The 22,804-nt window shown below is 38.4% G+C and overlaps 1 protein-coding gene and 1 long non-coding RNA gene across 2 annotated transcripts in view; one reads left to right on the top strand and one right to left on the bottom strand.

Moving 5' to 3' along the window:
• Positions 1–1,368: 1,368 nt before the first annotated feature.
• Positions 1,369–22,022, bottom strand: INHBA (inhibin subunit beta A). Its single transcript, XM_020807766.3, has 2 exons — positions 20,912–22,022; positions 1,369–9,053 (listed from the first exon to the last, which is right to left on the bottom strand). Exons 1-2 carry the CDS (start codon positions 21,297–21,299, stop codon positions 8,173–8,175), a joined length of 1,269 nt encoding a protein of 422 aa, XP_020663425.1. The 5' UTR covers positions 21,300–22,022; the 3' UTR covers positions 1,369–8,172.
• The window catches only part of LOC140708330 (uncharacterized), a 31,930-nt gene continuing 30,641 nt past the window's right edge, over positions 21,516–22,804 (top strand). The window contains exon 1 of the long non-coding RNA XR_012088433.2: positions 21,516–21,605. This is a non-coding gene — a long non-coding RNA (uncharacterized LOC140708330). The remainder of the gene's footprint in view (positions 21,606–22,804) is intronic.

The raw sequence follows: 22,804 nt of genomic DNA, 5'->3' as shown, positions 1-22,804 counted from the left end.
TGTATTATTGTTGGTATTGTTAAAATACTATGTTTAAAAAAATCTCTGATAGATGTGTATGATAGGGAGAAGGGTTACAATCCAGATTTAGACCAACTTTTGTCCAACCCAGGCATTCCTAGTTCCAAGTAAAAGTATTCCAGGCAACAGAACCATTTGTATCTGAGCTCTTGGAAAGCTGTTGCCATCCAGGATATATAATACTAGAGTTGGACCAGTTGTCTGTCTCTTTGAAGATAGCTCTCTAACAATATTAAGGAGTTCACTTCCATCAAGTGATGGGAAAGCATGGTACTGTTCTCATTGGTCATCCCTTTTGCCAGTCCTTGCTGCATTGTATCTACAAGGAGGAAGGGTTAAAGTGGAACTTGTGCATGCTTGGTTGTGCCTGGTACCAAATGCCACTGGAAGTTTCCACGCTTAGAGAAAGGCCCAGCTTTCAAATCTTTATTTCCCAATATGTGGAATGTGCTGGAGCAGGGCAAGAGGGGTTCCAGTGCAAATCCAGCTATCATTCCTCATTCAATGGTATGTGTCAGAAAACACCAACAGGACTTATCTGTTCATTTGACAGTGAGATCCAGAATTCGTGTTTTTAAAATGAAGTGTTCACAGAAATATTACTTTTTGGACTCTATCTTCCAGAACACATCAGCCATTATGACCACTTGCTATGGGCAGCTGGGATATTTTGGGAGCTATATTCTGAATTTATCATTTTTCCCATCTCCAGTATAAACTTCTACCAAGTGGATTGTCCCGCAGGATGACCAAAAACACACACACAAAATGTACTTCTAGAATTAATGTTAAAATTTAAAAGAGAAGGCCTAATTTCTAATCAGTCATTAATATCAAATTGTCCAAAGATTTCATTCTGTTATTTAAAAAGTCATAACCTCTCAATTTACTGCATGAGAAGTAAGTATGAAGGGACAACTTACACAATGATAAGTGAAACTCCCTTTATTTATTTGACTTGTGGGTTTTACTGTTGTTATTTAGGAAAAAGCAAGGTGGGGGAAAAAAGAAATGAAAGAAAAAGAATAATGTAAAATCTTCCCTTGCCCACATATTTTGAACACATAAATTTATTAAAAATGGAAAAACACCTGGTATGACTGTCATTTACATTATAGGGAAAGGTGTATCAGATTTACTTTCAGATGTTTTCCGCCTTTTCCACTGAAACACATGGACTCTCAATGAAGCTAATTAATCCCTGGTACAGCTGTGCCAAACTATAGCTAATTGGACCAGGAGATTTGATCTTCTTTCTTATACAAATGCAACAAGAACTTATTGGCCTGGTTAGTGCATGGAGTTACTCCTGTCAAACCAATAAAAACAGGATCGAGTTTAAAAAAATTTGCCAAATGTTTGTATTTTATTTATTTCAAGAAACTACTGGGAGTTGATGAAAATTTCTTGCTAACTGTACAAAGTATAGACTGCATGCCTTCCAGGTATAAAATATCACGGAATGCTATGAAAATAAATAACTTCTAACACAAACAAGAAGGAGAACATATCAAACTGTTACTTCTTAAAACATATTGTAAATAATAAAAAAAATTATCAGTCCTTCTAAACAATAAATATTAAGAAAACAATGACATAATTGAAATGTACTCATATAAATTAACAACTTTAATTACATTAGCCGAATGAACATTGGTTAAAGCACTGCATGTAGTATGCAAATAAAAAGGTAACCCAGAAATAAAAATAAAACATTTTTAAAAAATCAACAAAATGTCACAACGCCTTGGCGTGCATGAATGATGTGTGCATGTACTTGTGCATATACACACAGAGACATACACAAATATATTTATATATGTATATTATTTCCATGAACAAGAGCCTCCTACGTGCAGAATTGTGTATTAGGATTCATGCCACCTGCTATGTATAAGACCTTCCTCTTTGGCATCAAAGAGAAGATCAGCATTATCTGCTCTAACTCAGCTGATCACGGGATGAGGGAAAGAGAATAAATGCCTATATTCAGCCCGTCCACAGGTATGATTGATGATAATGCCACCAAACTGTTAAGATGCATACCTCCGGCTATGTAATTTGCTCACGCAATTCCCCCACCACCACCACAGCATCTTGCACATGCAGAATGAAATCTGGAGGGGCAATTCTCACAGAAAAAAATAGTTCCCACACAGCCACACAGAAATAGCTCTTGTTGGGTCAAGGTAAGTGTATACATACATATACATACACACAGAGACACACACGTAGACACACACACATGCAATTTTCAGTCTGCTTTGAAAGAGTTTAAATACAAACTAAACTTGCACATGATCAAAAAAGGTCACTGAATAAAAAAATAAATAATGAGATATACTAGAAATGTAGATTGCTTGAAGGGTAACATGATGTTCATGTAAAATGAAGAACCTTTTTATAGCAAATAGCACATGTATGTTATAGGTTCAGTATAAGTGCAGGGTATCAGAATCTGGCTTATGATCTATGTTAGAAATTGATTGTAAGATTTCATTTTGTTAAATGGCCTTCACTAGGATAAATACCAAAATACAGTTACAAAAGACAAGTAGTTAAAAATCCCTAGTTGACAAAACATCTGTTTTATGCAAACATTTTGCAACTATTACTAGCAAATACGGGAAGGTTCTAAATCCTTTTATTTTTATAATATATTTAATGATCTCACTGAATAACTGTGAAATTGAAATCATGTCAGCACTGGGATTTCAAAGGTTTAGGCCGCCTATCCTTTAGAACAATTTGGACTGGACTATCCAAAGATCTAAGGCAACAGAAAACTTTGGGACACAAAAGTATATCCAAGGCATTTTCTTTTGGTGTGGTATATATACTCATGGATGAAGGAAAGGTTTGTCTCCCCTCTCCATTTTAGAGGTGGGGAGATGCCTCCTTGTCAGTTCACAGGGCACAAAAAGGGTACAGACACAATGTTACCTGATTTTCTTATTGTGCTTAACAGATCAGGAGCATCTTGTAGCTTTCTCACTCCCTTTCCATTTTAGCGCTAACTGGCTCTGTCCACTTGCATATGTTAGCTATTTTGACATATTTAGCCTAACCTGGAGTTTGCACTATTGGTTTCAAAACTGAAAAAGAGTGGAGAATGCCCAGCAAGATGAGAGGAGGAACATGTTTTTGAAAATTAATACTGCATTAAGTCCACCCCACACCTTTCTCAACATTACATTAATTCATCCTGACCCATAAGGCACTGTTAAATTTACCACACCAACATGCTCTTAAAAGGGTAAGTATCTAGAATTTCTCAGCAGATGAGGATGTGATGTTTTGGATGGCCTGACCAAGGTTAGCAACAGATACTGAACAGTAGTGTTAGTTTGAAAAAACAATATTCTTCTTTTTCTGTTTTCATTCTCACCTTAAAAAAAAGTTAAATATGTTCTTGCCAAAACCATTTGGCTTTAAAAAACTTATCAAATGTGGTAGCAATTTCAAGCTCTATTTTGAGGACATACTAATTTAATTAAAACAAATTATCTGTGTTTTATTTTTGTGCTGGAAATACAGTCATTTTTGATTAACATACCAATTTCACATTACATTTATTTGTATACTTTTTGACCTCCCTCTGCTTTGAATAACTACAAATCAAAAGCCTATGACTGGCTGCAAAAAATGTGGAACAAGAGATGGAAACAGGGTATAAATATGTATGGATGCTACTGCAAAAAGGATGAGAAACAGTTGCATGTTAATTTGTACATGTCCCACTCTTGCCAATGTGTTTATCATAATATCATCCACCACATCCAAACATTTTCCTCCCATAAATTGGAAAATTTTAAATAAATAGATCAGATTGAACTGATTGAAGAGCACAGAATCATGTATCTCTGGTTCCCAAATTAAGCTAATATTTCAGGAACATGGATGGAGCTGTTGCATTCAATTGAAGCAGAACCAAACTTTTCCAAATTTATCTTTTAACAAAGTTTACATAAATACATTTTTGCTAGCATGAAATTGTCGATGCTGTTGTCCATGACAAGGAGACAGTGACAAGCAGGCGAATAACTAGTAAAGGAGTGGTTGGTTAGCACTGGATGCAGCCTTAAGGGTGCTACTCATAATTATTTCTGTAACAGTATTTACAATTCTTATTTTCTTTAACCTCACAACTATTCTGTGAGGTAAGTTGGGCTGAGCAATAGTGATATGTCCAAACAAGCTGGATAGGGCTTGAACTTGGGCTTCCCAAACATAAACAAAACACACTGGTTATTGCAGTTTGCACTGTACTGGCCAAGATCACCATGCTTTTACTCATCTGGTCTACTTCCCATCTGAGCTTTTCTTCATGTATCTTTTTCTATATCTATATATTGCAATCCTATATCCAGTTACCTGAAAATAAGCTCCACTTTTCTATAAACTTTTGAGCTTCACAGAATTTCCTTCTACCTCAAGAGTATCTTAATGAAGAACATTTGTGCTGATCTTCTCCCTTCAACGCTAATCTGGGAGGAGGACATGAACTGCTGAGAACCATGGACACTATGCATGCAAACAATAGGCCAGATAAAAATCAGATCATCTCAGTGGAAGTTATCCTATTGATTTTTACATATACATCAGCTCAACCACTTCCCCTCCAAGATTTCTTAGCCTTCCAAAATGACCAATACGTACTGTCACGATAAGGAAGCATAAACAAACAAGTCTGAAGTTTCAGAAGATTCCCTGCATAAATGCCACCAATGCCTACCCTTAAGTTTTAAAACTGTCTATAAGTAATTTAATCTGAAAGTTTGGATATATTATACAATGTAATTTCACGTCAAACTACAACAGCAATTTGATCAGAGTTTTTTTTTAAAAAAAAACTGTGAAGAAATGTGACATATTTAAAAGCCTAGATAAATATATAACTCATGAGCGGAACTATACAGGCTAAATACTTTTGAATAAGTTAGCTATAAGCAAGTACTCTTGACAGTTACAGAACAATGGAAAACTTTTTATTCATTTTTCCCTTTATTTTGTAGCTTGTCTGATATGTAAAAGCACATACATGTGCTTACACAGAGACCCATACATTTACCACACTAGGACCCTGAATGAGGGAAACACATCCAGCTGCACAACTTACTATTACATCCAAGGCTCCTCTGCTCAGAAAGCCAGGCTGACATTGCTGATAGAGATACAGGAGGCAAAAGGGGTAACATTTCTCTCCCCGGTCTTAGCTGCTCAGGAACAGCCATGCCCATCACAATATACAAAGATTTTTATCAGCAATTTCCACCTGAGAAATGAGGGAATCTAACCCACTCTTTCCCCCAGTCCTAGCAGGCTTTTGCACTATGTCGTCTTCTTTGGATCAGGGTAGCTAAAATCTGACTGACCAAAAAAGTGGAAGCAAGGGGGTTATGACTATACTGCTTTATAACTCTTCTAGTCCCCCAGGGGCTAAGATGCTATCCCTGACAATGCAGGTGGGATCTTACAATGCTATAACATCAATCTCTTTGACCACCAACACAGTTAGGAGGAATATTAATGCTTTGCTAGCCTGAAATCTATTTGGCACATTCCTTTAAAATTCTGATAAAATATTGGATGGTTGCCGCAAAGTTTTTCTTGTGTACCTTCAACATGGATTTTATTATACACTGTCCAAAGTGCTACAATTATAGTAATTGGAGGTACTGAAGAAAAGCTTTACAGCATTTGGCAATGAAAGTGAAATCTCAACTAACAAAGGTCCACCTGAATTGTGCCCTTGACATCACTGGGCTTGGGATTCTACCAAGAGGGGTGACCAAGAATGTTTCTCATTCCCTCATGAATGTTCACAGCACTGACAAATGCTTCTACTTTTAAGAGTTCTTTCAAACTGGGCAGTCCCCAGGTTTTTACATGTGTGGGTTCATGTGAGTTCACTGGTGAATGTGTATAAATAAACACCAGTGGTTATTCTCAATCACATGGAGAATGTGCATACATGGACAACATGGAGTTTTCACTCAACTACAACATAAGCAATCAGTAATGGGTAGAAGTGAATGTAGATTAATCAGAGATGTTTTATATATTTCCCAATTAATATTCATAGCTGCCATTTAAAGCTTGTACATTACTCTGGTGATGTCATAATCTGCATTTGGGGAATACGTACATTGACAAGCCAATGTACAAATCACCTAACTGACATTTTCCATTTCTGCACATTCTGCAAAGTTGCTTGGAAACTATGCCTGCCAGTCATGTAACGTGCAAGATCTCCTGCTCTTGCTGTCACTTTGTGCACATCCTCCATACTTCATTTCAGATGAAGATAATGTGTGCAATCACCAGTGTTCATGGGCCCACCAACTATTCAGCTGATATTATCAACAACATGTATACATTTAAACTATCCAATAGTCATGGGATATTGCTGTGATGAGGCTGGAAAGCAGGTCTGAGAAGGGTACAAAGCAGGATTTACGCTGGAGAGTGCATTCCTTCCATATAGAGTGGTATCAATTTAAATAGGTTTCCTCTACTTGGAAAAGGAAAACATTTAACATACTGTGCTTAGCACACAACATTCATTGTTTCTTAAGAACATTAAAAGTGTAGCCTGAAGTGCTTAAACTGTATATATACACACATATACAAATATAACTCCCCCCCCCTTAGAGGAAGTTGTTATCTATCAGTGTGCAGCTGCTGTACCTCTGAAGGATTCACAACTCAACGAATCCCAGGTCAAAATGCTCTGGATAGTTTAGGGATGTTTGAAATGCACAGCCAAATTTGGATTTTCACTTTTGTGTTCAGGACACTAAACTGATTCCTCTAATCACTGTCCACAGCATCCTAAATGCAACCTGTCACGGTGATGACCCTGAAGCCAGATCCTAACCTATGAACACATGAGCTAAAACAGACTGTTTTAGAGGCTCACACAAGTGTCTTTGGTGTATACATCTATTCTTTTAAAGGTATAAAATAATTATTATTATAATAAAAATAACTATTTTTGTGTGCTGTAGCAGTTCTTGTATAGCTCACAATAAGTGCAGCTCTCAACTCCCACCCCAACAACGTTCCCTTCCCCCACCCCACCCCCCAAAATACTTGTTAAATAAGGATTAAACAGATTGAACATTTTTGTAGTGCAAATAGTAAACATTTTTTAAAAAAACTTTTTTTCTCTTTTTTTAAAAAACAAAATATAGAAATGTTTGGCTCCAGTAGCTGGACAAACATGTTCCTTTCAAGTATCTCTCACTGAAGAAAACAATATTAAGCATGTTACTTTCATTTTTTTAAAATCTGGGTATTTTTTTTCCTCTCTCTCTCAGGTAAACAGTTTCAAACCAACTTGGTTGCATAGTTCTAATGTCATAAGCACCTTTATGAAATGTAACTTTGTAGTTTCTTTCTTTCTTTATAATTTTTAATTTTTTTGCAAAAATAGTGCAGAAGAGAAAGGTGAGTACACCTGCGCATTATTGTCCCTTTTACCAATATATATATATACATATACATACATATACATACATGTATATATATATATATATACAACCGCACACATGCACACACACACACACACACGCACACACACACGTGTGCTCTCTGTGTGATACACCATAAGAAACCTGCACACATATATATGTGCACACACACACACACACACACACACACAAACACACTGCGTCCATGGTAAACTGACAGGATTAAAAGTGCCAGTGAATGTAGTGTTCATACACATGGCTATTCTAGGAATTTTAATACCATTATGGATTTAGCATCCAAATTGCTGCATCTTAGGTGAGCCACTATCAGGGCTTGAATGCATAGGTAATATAAGGAAGGAAGACATACCTCCCTTTGTGACTGACAAGTGTGAAAATACTATGTAATAAAAATAGGGAGCATATAGGATATGCCCTTGCCCACACTATTTGAATGTTTCTCATCCAAGCCCTGGTGATCACCTTTCTTCTTTCCTTTCTTTACCTCAGATTTGAACATTGGATGCACTGAATTTAGATGTGTGATTGTTTTGCTCAAAAAGGAGGAGCCAACTTGGTCTTTCCTGTTACATTATATTTTAAATTGTCTTCTTGAAATTGGTAGAAAGGCAGTCCCTAAGAAGTACAGGTGTGCATCATGCACACACACACACACCTATGAACATCCACATTCCTCCACTATCATGTTCTGGATGTCTTTTTTGATTATATTCTGCCCATCATCATAATAGAGCATAGACATGGGCCGCAGCTTGGTGGGTACACAACATGACTTGAGGTTGGAGAAAGGACTGTGGCCCCTCATGCGGTAGTGGTTGATAACGGTGGAGTGGAAAGAGAGGGTTGAGCCAGATGTGCCGGCAATATGGCTGGGGCAGTCTCCTTCACAGTAGTTGGCATGGTAACCTGTTGGGGCAATGATCCAATCATTCCAGCCAATGTCTTTGAAGCTAACAAAGAAGTTCTTCTTGCAGCAGATGTTGACTTTGCCATCACACTCAAGACCCCGTCTGCGTCGTCTGTGCTGGCGATCTTCTGAATGTCTGGCAAGCATCATCAGGAAAGGCCTGTGTGATTGTTCTTTCTCTTCTTCTCCTACACTTTCATTGCCTTCCTTTTCCTTTCCTTCCACATCTTCTTCCTTTTTTTTCCTCTTACCCAGGAGCACCAGACTGGCTCCAGTTTCTTGACATTGGTCACAAGCAATCCGCACATCCAGTGAATTCTTTCCCTGATCAAGGAGGCGCTGAACACTGCTGGAGACCGGGAAAATGTGCCAGGTACTTTTACGAGTGTCGACTGCCTTTTCAGAAATGAGAATTTCACCTTTCTCTCCCTTCATATTGCCATCCTCTTCCGTTCCTTGGGAGTTTCGTTTCAGCAGTTTCTGTTGCTGATACAGCCGGATGGTCACCTTAGTCCTGGTCCTATTGGCTTTAGAGACTTTCAGGAAGAGCCACACATCAGCCTGGGCCACGACTGAGAGCTCACTGCCTTCCTTGGAAATCTCAAAATGCAGCATTTTCTTGGCAGGACCTATTGTGTGAAAAATAGAGGTATGGGGAAAAACAGTTAGCAATGACAGTGCACATACATTTCTCAAATTAAAACAAACATACAGAGGCACGCTATGGCAGAAACAATGCCTATTAAAATGATCGGTTTGATCCTTTGCTGAAATTTCTCTGCTGCTGTTGCTGACTTTGGGTATAAATAATAGGGTCAATTAAAATGGAGCACTTAAAGCATGGAAAAATTACTTTAGTGAGATTCCGCAACCCTTGTCTTGTTGAAAGGGTTTGTGATCCAGACTTTCTTCTTGGCCATAGCTTCTTTGCATGCAAATGTTGGTTTTGTCATAAATTATAAGAATGTTTCACACATGCAGAACATTGCACAAATGTGGCAGCAGGGGGAAGACTTGTATATCACGTGTCTTGCTTAAATGGGCCTCAGCTTACTATACTTTCACCCAGCATTCTGCTAGAGGCAAAAAAAATTGTTGCAAAGAAATGACTCAGCTTGTATTTGTATGACTATCTTATCACATTTTGGTTATGGAACATCCCCACCCAGGAAAGTGCCAATGCATTTGGCTGGCAACTCTGAATGACTGCACTCAGTATAGTCCTTCCCTTTACAGTATTAACTTGCTTTTTTCTTTTTGACAATCACATATTTTTGACATGTTCCCAATGTCATCAGTTCCACAACTGTGCTCTCCACTGTACCCAAGAGGAAAGACCACCATCTGTACACCGACTGTGAAATGTAGCTGTTGTTCTAGATTTTCCATAAACATTCCTAAGCATTCACTCTCTATCAATAACCATATCTTCCTATAAGTTGGTGAATCATGTTCTACCAACCCTACCTGCTATGGCTCTGTTAAAGGCAGGCCATGCTCCTGGGGATTCTTAATAGTCGATTAAAGGTATCAACTGTTCCTGCATTTGTATTGTTTTCATGACCATGTGGCCTTTTCCTGATTTTTTAGATATGCTAGTAAGTACTGTATTTTTTGCACCATAAGACTCACTTTTTTCCCACAAAACAGGGGGGTGGAAAGTCTGTGCATCTTATGGAGCGAAGAAAACAGATTATATTTTCCTGTTTTCTTCTCCTAAAAAATCGGTGCGTCTTATGGAAAGGTGCGTCTTATGGAGCGAAAAATACGGTAAGTAACTTTGGACATTCAGCATTTCCTTTAACCTCATTTTATCACAGTTCACCAATCTTCGACAGTAATAAATATAGTGACAATCCGTCTGTAAGCCTATAAATATGTTTCTCTGAAAAACATTGTCAGGATGAATTGTTTGTGGGATGCAAAATAACAAAAGGTTGAGAGCTGCTACTATTTCAGTGCATGTAAAGAGGTTTTCAGTGTGGATGGTTTAAAGATATATGAATTTAAGAAAGAAATTACAAAATAGGATAAGAAACTGGTTCTAATCAATGAGAAGTCTCCAAACCTTTCTCTTTGACAGCATCTTCATAAACTACGGTAAGACTATCATCATTAGAGGGACTGTAGCAAAATGCTATTTGGAAGATTTGATGTAACTCACTTTCATTTGGCCTGTCAGATGCCCACTACAATAAAATACAACCTTCCACTGGTATCACTGTTGGCTCCCATCTTCTTCCCAAAGTTTTTGATGAGAATCGAAGGTATTGCTGATACTAATTTAAAGCACCATATTGAGCCCTGGTGTGCAATGAGGAGGATAAATTCTAGTCCAGATAGTATCCTGGCACATTGTCTTTGGTGCATTTCTCCCACATCGCACCACATATTGTGGACTGATTCATGTAGATACCCAGTTTGTGTGTTCTTTCCCATCAGAGAAAGGGGTGGGATTTTGTATAACTGCCATCCACAAGACTGGATATTTATGCCATGAATGATGCAATGGAGAGGACAATATCTCTGGATAAAAGATTGATATTTACTATAGGAATGTTCTTTGGCTTAAATTGATAAATTTGTAGAGGAAGTAGATGATGGTAATAACGATGATGAGAGGAGAATTTCTGTAATATGGATCTCTAACAAGACTTGTAAAATACAATTGCAAATTATTTTAAAATGACAATTAATGAAATATTACCATTAAAACAAATACCAATTGTTATTTCATTACCCAATCTGCAGAATGAGGATGAATGTTAAGAACAGAAGTATGTACAATTTTGACCTGAGTGAATGAAATTTTAACAGCAGCTTTATAATGAAAACAAATATCTCAAATTTGTACAAAGCGCAGTATGAACATCTGCTTCTCTCTTATGAAGAGTATTATCTTACCAAACATAATATAGTGCATACACTTTTGTCAAGCATATGTATCACAACTAACTACTTACAAGAAACACTGGCAACCATTTTTGGCTGTAAATGAAGACAAAAATAACATAAATATTGCTACCACTGGGAAGTATGTTTAAATTTTCCGTGTGAGTGGCTCTTAGAATATGGTAGGGAGTACCATTTTTGTAGTGGATGATGGGAGTCTCTGATGTGGTCTGAGTCTACAAAATTCTGGAACTTTGTTTTTCAACATGATGGGAGGGGAGATCTATGACAGGCTAAGTCAAGAGCATGAATATTGACACTAATTTAAAATCCAGACTACTCATTAGCAGAAAAATCTGAGGCTGTGGCTACAAATTGAAAGTGAAAGTTAAAATGATTCTTACAGGAATAAACTGAGCTTTAGAAATCTTTCAGTTACAGAGGATCACTTACAGAACACAAGTTAATGCTTCACAGTTAAGGTCCATCCCCTTGAACCCATGGATAAGTTCAATTAGAGTGGACGTTGGCATTTCAAATGACACTTTTTATGTGTATATTAAATACATTAAGGGAGAAACCATTCATTCTAAATCCTGCTACTAAAATGTTACATTTATTCACTCTTGTTTAATTTTGTGCTCTGTGTAAATGATCCCCCCCCCAATAAGGCAAGCTGTTCATTTTACAGTAGCTTTCTTTTTGGATATGTTTAGGCATGTTATATGTGCTATGTAAATAGTCCAACTGCATTCAAAAGCACACTTTTCTTAGTGCCTCAACTCCTTCCCCAAGAAACAATAAAAAACTGTGATTAATACATAGATTCTTACAACAGAAGTGTAACTGTTGAGAAGTAGCCGTACAGAACATTTTCCAGATGTTCTGTTTTGATTGTAGCATGCTATCTATCCCATAAACTAAATGTTCGTTGCAGACTCTTTGCACGGTTTTCCAGAGGACAGGGTGTCTATGTCTTTTTGCAGTTTTTCTCTCACACATACTGGTGTTAAAGGAGTGGGTTTTACTTCTACCATGTTGACATTCTTAATTGAAGCATGTCCTTAAGGCCAGGGTGGATCTGAGGGTTAATGACTATGTCCAGTACACACCAAAAGCTGCATTCCCTGCTCCATTGCTAACCTTTGGTTATAAACAAGGCAATCAAATTTTGGCTCTAAAGTTGGGGGAGGGGCTTTCACTTGAGAAAGAAATTGTCATTTGAAAGTGGTCCCTTAATTATTAGGCCTTCTTCTACTCCAGTAGTCATAATTTGTGTGTCTATTCACAGTTTCCTAAATAAGTAAATGACTGCCATTTGCCACTTATGGTAATGATGAGAAACACCGAAGGCTGTTTTAGTAAGCCCCCAGAATGACACCATTAAAAGTCAGCAGCAAACTGGGAAAACACATTAAAATCCCTGCTTGTTTTAAATCCCTCACAATTGCTATACAGTAGCTGTGAGAAGAAACCTGGTTAGTTCCCTAATACGCCTATCATCTTTGAAGACTGGGCTTTATGCTCCCCACTAGTGCTGACAGTTGTAGCTTCATACACTGAGCTTCATAAGGTCCACTCACAGTAACTGAAAGCCAGGTTCCATTCCTCAACCTACGTACCTAAGCTTTATACAGGTTTGTAGGAGACATCGCAGACCCACAAGCTCCAGGCCTCCAGCTATTAGTAGTAAGATATCCTCCCTCTTCCAGGGCCTACTTAAATTCTTCAGCAGCAGCACACAATGGAAAAGCAGATCAAACTTAGAAAACCAGTTTTTTTGAACGATCACTCCCAGACTTTCTCAGCTGCCATTGTCAGAAGACATAAAAACCTGAGATGAAATAGATTCTGTGGTTCTTATATTTGGTTCTCATCTCTACCCTAGGAGTTCTACTCTCAAAAAAGAAGATGGGGAACAAAACCTCTGTGACCTCCCCACACCCCATCTTGTCCTATGGAAAAGTATTTGGTATGACTTAAGAGCTCTTTCACCCAGCTAGGCAGCAGAGAGGAAAATTCTCATTTATTGTGAGAATGAGATCCTGCCAATAAACAAATAAACATAATAAAATAACTTTGAAATCCTCACTTTTCAGGAGGATAGAATATTTCCCAACACTCTCAGGAACAGTGTTCATATTTGCAGGAACAATCCTTTACTCAAATGGAACAGTTGTGCAAATCTGTGATGGCTTCAATGCTGCTGCAGGGACATTTAAGTATCAGGAACATTTGGAGGGTTGGGGGAGGCTGCACATTTTCAAACAAAAAAACAGTCATTTCATGTATCCTCTGTGTTTGGGCATGTGTGTGTTTGTGGTATGGTTGTGGTGGGTTTTTCGGGCTCTTTGGCCATGTTCTGAAGGTTGTTCTTCCTAACGTTTCGCCAGTCTCTGTGGCCGGCATCTTCAGAGGATGCTGGCCACAGAGACTGGTGAAACATTAGGAAGAACAACCTTCAGAACATGGCCAAAGAGCCCGAAAAACCCACCACAACCATTAGATCCCGGCTGTGAAAGCTTTCGCGAATACATTGTTTGTGATATGTTTCTCCAATGTTTTTATATAAAGACATTATGCACACCTTCCAGACACAGTGACAGTGTTTTGTTTTGTTTTTTAAAAAAGCACTTTTCCTCCAACTCTCTCTTACAACAATAATAATAACTGAATGCCATCCAGTCGATTCTGACTTATGGCAACCCCTTCCAGGGTTTTCTAGGTAGAGGATAAGTAGCTTATCATTCCCTTCTTCTGAAGGTTGTGCATATTGCCCATGACTGCATAGGCTGGCTGTTTTCTTGGGAGGCACAGTAGGGAATTGAACTCCCAACCTCTGGCTCTGTAGCCGGATACCTAAACCACTAAGCTATTTAGTCATTCTCTTAAAGAGTAAGACACTTCAAAGAGGAATTCTGAAGTTGTGTGAGGTATCTTGTCTCTCTCTCTCTTAAGAGGCAAGAAATCTTACGGAGTTAAAACGTCTTCATCCAGATATCTTGTCATATCAAGATAGCCTGATTCAACAAGAAAGAGGAATTTATCAAGTTTTTTCCACATCCTTACTAAATGAACTGCCAAAATATGCAAACAATACAATCCTACACATATAGACTCAGAATTGTTAAGGTTTTTACAGCAGAATCAGTTTTACTTGATTTAATTATTTTTAAAGTTATATTTAATTTTACCTGCTCTTATTCTTTTATGAAGACTGAAAGCTACTTTGGGAACTATTTTCTAGCAGAAAGGATCTACAGTAAATGTAATCAATCAATCAATCAATCAATCAATCATTCCCACAAAGTTCAGTGGGACTTAGTGCTAGGTAAGGCGGTATCAAATTCCACCCTAGAAGTTCCACCCGTTTCTTTCCTCTTTTGTGAAGAAGAAACAAACCCAAAAAGTTTAGTTGTAGTGAAGCTCTTTTTAAAGGAATACTCAGCAAAGAAGCTGAAAGGATTTCGTAACTGGAAACAGGACATGATTACCTTAGAGAGAATAATCTTCTATAGTTTATACCTGATAACTATTCATTTCCAGGCCACTTCTTCCCAGCAGCAGGAAGTGCTGTTTTTTTGGCCACACTAGTGGTGGCATTTTTGGAACTATAATTCAAAAAGTAACAATTCTCATATCTGCTTTCTGTACAAGTAAGATATTTTTTAAAAATACATCGAGACAATTTCTTTCCTATTTAAATCTCCTTGGCTAGGATTAATGGTCGCCTATCCACTTATGGAAATATTTTCTCCATATGCATAAGGGACAGTGACAGAGTGATTTTTACCCACTCCTCCCCCACCACAGCCCCCTGTGCTACTTCCCATACCATACCCAATGAATCTCAAAGTCTCCAAATGAGATTTTGAGAAAGTGGGAATTTGCAATTATTTTCTGCCTCCTTCTGTGCAAAGGAATTTTTTTCATTAGTAGAATCTGCTCATGGGATCTCTGGATCCCTGCTGATTGCAGTTCATGAGTGTGACAGTGCAGTCCTCTACATTTGTACATGAGAAGCCAGTTCTACTGTGCTCTGAAGACTGTTCCCAGTAAACATCTTTAGGATTTCAGTGAGTAGCTACTAATTTCAATGAGTCAGTGGTGACTAAATATTAACTTGTTACCAGGGAATCTGTGTTTTCGTCATAGCACTGGGTAAGTGTGAACTTAGATTTTCAGATCTACCATTTAGATATGTGTACAGCATCATTTCCATTTTAAGTCCTCCTAATCAGAATTAAATGTATGCTCTGCATGACGCTGAGGAAGCATGAGCATGCTTGTGCATCCACATATGTTTGCATGTCATTCCAAGAACTGTGCAGAGAGATAGATAATTGGAATTATGTAAGAAGGCCAAGAACATTTTCTGTTGAGGAGGCTCTGTTGAAGACTTCTGCTTTGTTCTTGGTATTATCTGAACGTTAGGCCCATTGAATCAGTGTGAATTTGGTGGGTCAATTCCCCTGTAAGTTCAGTTGATTCAAATGGGCCTCTGCTTGCTCTCTCCCCAGAGAGATTATTTCCTCTCTGGAGAGTTTGTCATGCAATTCTGAGAGAACTTTCCCATCCTCTCCAAAACAATTTTAGAAGCGGTAACACATTATTGCTTCGATTGTAAGGCATCTCTTTCATTGGACAGTCCCTTCACATTAATTAGCAGCTTAGGACATAGTGCAGTTATACTGACCAGAGACCTAAAACTACCCTAATTTGAATCTGTTAGTGCATCTTGTAGCCTCAAGTATGAAAGGTGAGGCTTGAACCCGAGTCACTCTTTGCCTTTTCCAACATTTCCATTTGTTTCTTAATGGTAGCACAAATATGGGCATGCAGAGAGGTGAGTTAAAACTAAGTCCAGTGTTGTTGCAGCTACTTGCCTCTGAATGAGGCAGATAAGGTAATTGAGGCCTGTGGGCCACAGTTTGAACTGCCTTCCTCCCTCCATGGAAGATGTGGGCCCCTGATGTCAAAGTATTTGGATTTTTTGCTGTTGTCACTTTTTGGCCTTTCTGTCAACAACAGATCGTAAGTTCTTCATAGTCAAGAACAAGCAGTAGCTGCCACTGGAGGCAATGGAAAAATGAAATGACCATCACAGTGTCAGAGAATGGAAGAGAGACAGCTGCATGGCAGGGGCCCACAGACCATTCATGAGAAAAATTAAGGCTCGAAATAAATGAATGAACACATGCGTGGTTGGATATAAGGCTATATGTATGTGAATAATGATGTATACACACCTCTGTATATATCTGTTTAGGCAATAAGATTAAACTGGCTTTCCTGTGAATTGGATACATAAACATACACAACCGTGTCCATGTGTATTTGCAGTTGTCTGGGTATTTTTCAGTGCTGCAGCTGCCCCTTTATGTATCTGTACTTTCAAAGGAAAAGTAGATACATTTATTTCAAAGTCTGAGATTGAGATAAAACCTAGACGAGATATTAGAGAATGGTGTAGTGAGATGGTAACAGGCAAGTTCCCCAAACCATGTTTCAACAAAGTAGATTTATGAAAACCAGGCTGGAATAAATGCAAAACCAAACTGGAATAAATACTACTTCTTTTTCAAAAGACTGAATGCAATGGTGGCTTTTGGATTAGGACAAGGAGGAGGATCAGGCCACTTTATAAACTATGCACACAATTCTGTTCCTTGGATGGAAGTTGGGAGAATCACCACTTTGACCTTAATAGGCATCTAAATCACTCAGCCTCTGTGTCTGACCTAGCCACTTTGTTTTCCCTTCCTGCATATCTACTTCTCTGTGTCTTGTTTTTTCTATAGTATATTCTTCCTGCAGTTCATCAGTCCAATTAGTTTCTGTCAGTTAGGCAGAGAAGAGGATGATAAAATTGATAAAGGAGCAACAGATAAGCACTGCAATCTTTGAGCTTCAGAGCCAATTGGGTAAAAAGAAACTTGTTGCAAGGTTCACTCGTGTGATAGAGAGGGGGAAAAGCCTTTGGAGTATGCCCTCTTGTGGCAACTTGCTTTTATGTTCAGTACAGAAAGGTAAACCCCTAGAAACAAGAACATACAATTTTTAAAAAATGAATGGAATTGTCACTCTGTCATTTATTGTTCCTCCTCTCCTCTGGGATCAGTACTTTGTTATGAATTTATTTTAAAATATGTATCACCTTCACTATTGTGTTCATTTTATTCTTTTCTTTTTGCTTGCAAATGTTCCAGAAACGGAGTGTACTCAGTTACTTGGCTCTTACATTCCCCAAAACCAGGTTCTGAGCAAACCTGTTTAGATTCAAGCTGTAACTGATAAAAGCATGGATCACAGTTTCCACCCAGTCCCAACTAACCACTGGTCATAATCCTTGGAATGTCACTACTATCGCCTCTTTAATAATTTCTGTTCATCACAATATACAAACTCTTTATTATTGCTCACTGAGTTGCCAGTAGCTTATTACAGACTCAGCAATGTGGAAAGGAGGCAGTTCAGCATCCTTTAGCAGTCCACTGGCAAATGTAAATGTCCTCTGGACTGTACCCATTGGGCTAATAAAGCTCTCAAGATATTAAAGGAATACTGGCCAGGACAATTAATTTATCATTACTTGTTGTAACAATAATTAATTATTTCTTCTCTTGACAAGTAGTATTCCATTGTTCCTCCCCAAAGGCCACTTAACTACAATAATTTTGGCAGATGTGCTCCCTGAAAATTGATCTAAATACATTCTTCCCCCTTGCTAAGAAAAAAGTTAGAAAGAATGTTGATAATTGTACTATTATCAATGTTGTTCTTGTAATGGCCTGTTAGAATCCTGTTTTCCCAAACCTACAAATCACTTATCCACATTTAAATATGCTGGTTTCACAAAGGTCTGCCTGGAATTTAATAGCACCTGCCAAGAATTTGCCTGATCTCCTGGGCCTGAGAACACCTGTGTTTCAGGATGAATTCAGTATATTAGCCTCCAGGCCCTTTGTTCCCAACATCAACTCCCTACATCTTCTAGACCACTGCAATTTGGACTCCCCCTCTCCCCAACCTTTTAATCCTTCTAAGTCCAAACAGAGAATGGAGATCAGCTCACAGATGCTTGCCATTTATCAGAGCTACGTTCTTCTAATTTTGGAGAGTATAATAGCTGCATAATTCCTGGAAGCAATAAGGCAATTTTGTTAGATGAAGTCCCTCTTCTGGCAGGGAGTGGATGGGGACAGAAACTGCTTCTATTTTCAATAATATCCACTCTACTAAACTGAAGATAATGTTTCCATTCGTATTCATCGATTCTCTGCTGCCTCCTTTTTAGATGATGGCTGCTTTGAGAAACAGCAGTGTGGACTTCATTCCACCCGAGAAATGGGGGCAGGTGTGGGGGAGACCCTCATTATGATGCTTTTAGACAAATAAGGTTAGAACATCACTCAGAGTTGGTTAGGACCACTCACGAACCTTTGTGTATCTCTGTCCATCTACAGAGTTCCTCCTCAACCTTAGGGAAAGTGCTTAATTTTTCTGCCACTTTACCAGAAATTCTGAAAAGATGCCAGTCCTATTTCAGAATCTGACATTCATTTCAATCAAGCAAAATATATAAGAGGATTAATATAACCAGAAACAATATAAGGACAGAGAATGGTGATGAAGAAAAAGACTAAATATTTAGGCTTACAGAATTATAATATGTTATAGAAAAAAACATCCAAAGGAGTAATACAGGAAGCAATCATAACCCAGAGCTCCTGGCCCTTTGATGTCTAAGCTCTAAGACCTCTAAGCAGAATGCTCTACTGATAGCAGGAAGGATGTGCAATTGATATGTTTGTGATCAAACCAAAGTTGCCATAGGAAAAACCTGAGGTGGCTGAATATTTCAGTTCAAAACTAGAAAAAAAATGAGTAGCTGGACTATTGGCCACTTTCTGGGCAATGGCACAGCTAATATTAATCACGTGATTCTCTAAGCCAATTGAACAGTGTCACCATTTAAGCATGTCACAGTTACCTTTGGAGCCTGCTTCAAGCAGAAGAACTACAAACTGCTGGTACTCATACAGTGTCTAGAAACCACAGTTAGTTCCACGTGCCTTTCTCTGCAATTTAGAGACAGTGGTGTAGTAAACTGGATGTAACTCTTGCCTGTCAGATGGTCTAGCAATTTATTTGCTTTTGAAACTTCACACCTTAAATGAGAAGAACCACAAGAACTATTGATGACCCCTGGTCCTGAGATATTCCAACCATCCTTTGGAATGGGCAGAATGAGATTTTTAGGTTTTCCTTTTTTGCATTTGCTCCCTTCCCAGGTAACAAATGGCTTGACAGAGTGGACACAGGACACTGCCCACCATCAGGGCATGTACATTACAAACCCATGAAGTTAAGAGCAGGAATGTCTGCTCTTAATGCATACACATTTCTCTGCATGCCTTTTCCTGCAAACAGAACATCTGAGTCAACAGGTTTTCAGGACTGGAAACTCTGAGAGTTGCCTTAATTGTTTATATTGCTGTAGCAAACTTTTAAACAAAAATGCTCAGTGTGCCTGTGCATACTTTGCCTACCATATGCTGTACTGAGCAAAACAATGACATTCTTTGCAAGCTGTCTTGGCAACGGGGGGTGGGGGAGCCTAACTAGGCAACGTAATTAATTTCAAGAAAGTTTTCAGTAGCAGGTTTGAATCTGTATAGATTATATACCGATTGATACAGGCAGGCAAATCTAAATGTCTCTCTTTGTACACAAGGTCACATAAGCGTACACACATACACATGAATACCTGGCCATAATATTAAACATCGTACACCTACCATTATTATTTAATGACAAACTAAATAGTTTAGGAGTTAGTTATGAAGAGTTATTACTGAATGAGAATGTATATGATAGTGTTTTCAGGCTTAATTTTTTAAAAGAATATTTGACTAGCCAACAAAAAAAAAAATCAAGGTTGCGTTTTTGGCAAGGAGATCTTGAGAACACCATATTTCTCTTCTCTCCTTTTCATTCCTTTTTCCAGCATGCAGAAGTCAGCATTACAATTTGGACTGCCTGCAACTATTTGTCCCAGTTACTACTGAGGTCTTGTGACAGCAGTTTTAACACTTTTACTGCCCTAAATATTTGCTGTGAATTGAATAACAATTATTTAGAAATGTTACATTCTCAACTTGTCTGATTTTAAGCGGGTTGGTTAAAAAATTAGCTATTTTCCTTTGCCCAGAGTATTTTACAGAGCTCTGTGTCTTTCATCTTTTTCTCTCTCTAGCTCTCATTTTCCTAATCATCCCTCTCTCTTAATCTGTTCTCTTCACAAATGCAATAGGAAGAACCCACTTTCTCAGTGTTTCAGCCCCAGATTTGTGTATAGCTGCTCTCCACTTGTTGGCTGGCTAAGCTATTAAAGTACAAGCAAAGCAGCTCATCTATAGCCAAAAGTAAATTCTAGAGACTCAGATCCTTTCAAGCTTTCTCCCACTCTTTTTACCAAAGCTGTAACTCTACAGAGACAATTATAGCTGCAAAGAAAAGGAAGATTAATTGCAATTCTGACAGAAAACTAGTCCAAGCGAATCTCCCCCACCCACTCACAAGCAGCACCCACCTGATTCTGCGAACGTTATGATCTCTGAAGTTTGCTCCACAAGTTCATTCATTTCTGTTCTTCTTCCAATGTCATCCTCTATTTCCACATAGCCATCCTCCCTCACTTTTCCCACATGGAGTTTCTTGATAGCATTTAAAAGGGCAGCCTTGGGCACTGGCTGAGTGATGTTCGGTCTGTCCCGCAAGTGCAACATGTTCAATATGTGCTTCTTGACTGCTTCCACCATCTCAGGCTGGGAGCTGGGGACATCCTTTGAGAGCGTGGCAAGGGCACAGGATGGGCAATCGGTGACTGAACTGTGTCCCTCAGATCCTGGGGTAGGGGAGCTCCTCACTATAATCCAGCAAAGCATCAAGAAAAATCCTCTCTTCAGAAGCAAAGGCATCCTGGCAGCAAAAGTTGTTGTGATTCCCTTCTTTAAAGGCACTGCTTTTCTTCTCCCAACACCACTTCACAGTTTGTTTTGTTCTGTTGTCCTTTCTTCTTTTCTTCCTCTTCAGCAAACTCTCTGGAGGAACAAAAAGTTTTCTGTGAAGTTTTGTTTGGAGGGTCCCTCTCTCAATCCAGTAAGTGCTATAGATGTCTGTGACTGTCAGTGAGAAGAGTTCTGACTCTGTCTCAGAGTGGGAGAAACACACACTGAGAAATAGAGAGAGAGAGAAAAAAAGAGAAGAGGACCGATTGGCCTAAAGTGAGTGAGTGAATGAGAGAGGGAGGGAGTTTTGTCTGTGAGTAAAAGCTATGATTAGGAAGGGGGAGGAACAGCCCATATTCTGACAAGCTGCCTTCCTTATGCTAGAACTGTATTCTAGCAAACACATATTGCCACTCATGTTTTCTGCCCTTTCCACCTCTGCTTTTCAATATCTTTTCATTTGGAACATTTACCCTGCACTTCCCTCAACACCTCCCCCCCCTTTTTTTGTTCTTTTTCTCCTTTTTTTTTCTTGGCATCTTTAGCATCTTTGCTTTGTGTCTCAGCTTCTTCAAAGTGCTTCAGGTTAACAGAACAGGGTGAGATCTGAACCAGTGGGGCGGGAGGGGGTGAGGGTATAGTCAGAGATTTAAACTATCTTCTTGTGAGTAATGGGCTACCACACCCTGTGCACTCTGACAAGGTTGCCACATCATGTGTATCCTGAACAAAAGGAAAACACTAGGGGAAAATACCTAATTGACTTCTCAATAAAGTACAGAAGAGGTACCACTTGCCTTTGTTTTTCAGATGCTCTGGAGGTTATCAGCACTATCAGGAGACCTAATGAGGTTAAAGCATTTTTTGTTTGTTTGTTTAGGATCTTATAATATACTCCATATTTCCAAACTTTACAAAACAAGAGTAGGTTAGAGAAGCTCAAGCAGAACCTATTTATGTTTCATTCTGTGCTAAAGTTCTTTGCAACAGTCACCAGCAAATACATCGGGAATTAGGCAGCACTGCCAAATCTATGGGCTATTGCCAAACTTGAAAGTCCTTTCTGAATTGTAACAACTTGAGGCAAATCCATGTTGACTGCTACAGAGAATTTTACCTCAGCAAAAGTTAAGTAGGCAATCATAAATTCAAAAACCTTAACCTTTTCATTCAAGCTCCAATTGAACTGCTTCTGAAAGTAGCTCCTGATTTAAAGAAAGCTATTTTTTCAGCAACATCTACTGAAAGTCTTTGATATTTTTATGTTATTATAGGCAAGATCCTCCCACAGAGACATTAATTCTATCACTGTATATTTATTTAAGGAAAATGAGACTCTCGTACTGCAAAATCTTTGTCATGCTCTGCTCAAATAATAACTGGATTTCAGCTTTCAGATATTTTTTCCCTACTATATAATTAATCTTTGTTTTTACTTCATTTATTTCTAATACCATATAGTTCTATTTCATTGC

This window comes from Pogona vitticeps, chromosome 6, assembly GCF_051106095.1.
Source record: "Pogona vitticeps strain Pit_001003342236 chromosome 6, PviZW2.1, whole genome shotgun sequence".
NCBI classification, from domain to species: domain Eukaryota; kingdom Metazoa; phylum Chordata; class Lepidosauria; order Squamata; family Agamidae; genus Pogona; species Pogona vitticeps.
The sequence above is the reverse complement of the archived record's forward strand: the minus strand, read 5'-3'. Positions and strand labels throughout refer to the sequence as shown.

Excerpts from the sequence above, each read along its gene's own strand:
- INHBA (XM_020807766.3), bottom strand. The coding sequence starts at position 21,299 with ATGCCTTTGCTTCTGAAGAGAGGATTTTTCTTGATGCTTTGCTGGATT. Across the intron at positions 9,054-20,911 it reads CATAACGTTCGCAGAATCAG|GTCCTGCCAAGAAAATGCTG; the intron begins GTGGGTGCTGCT and ends TTCACACAATAG.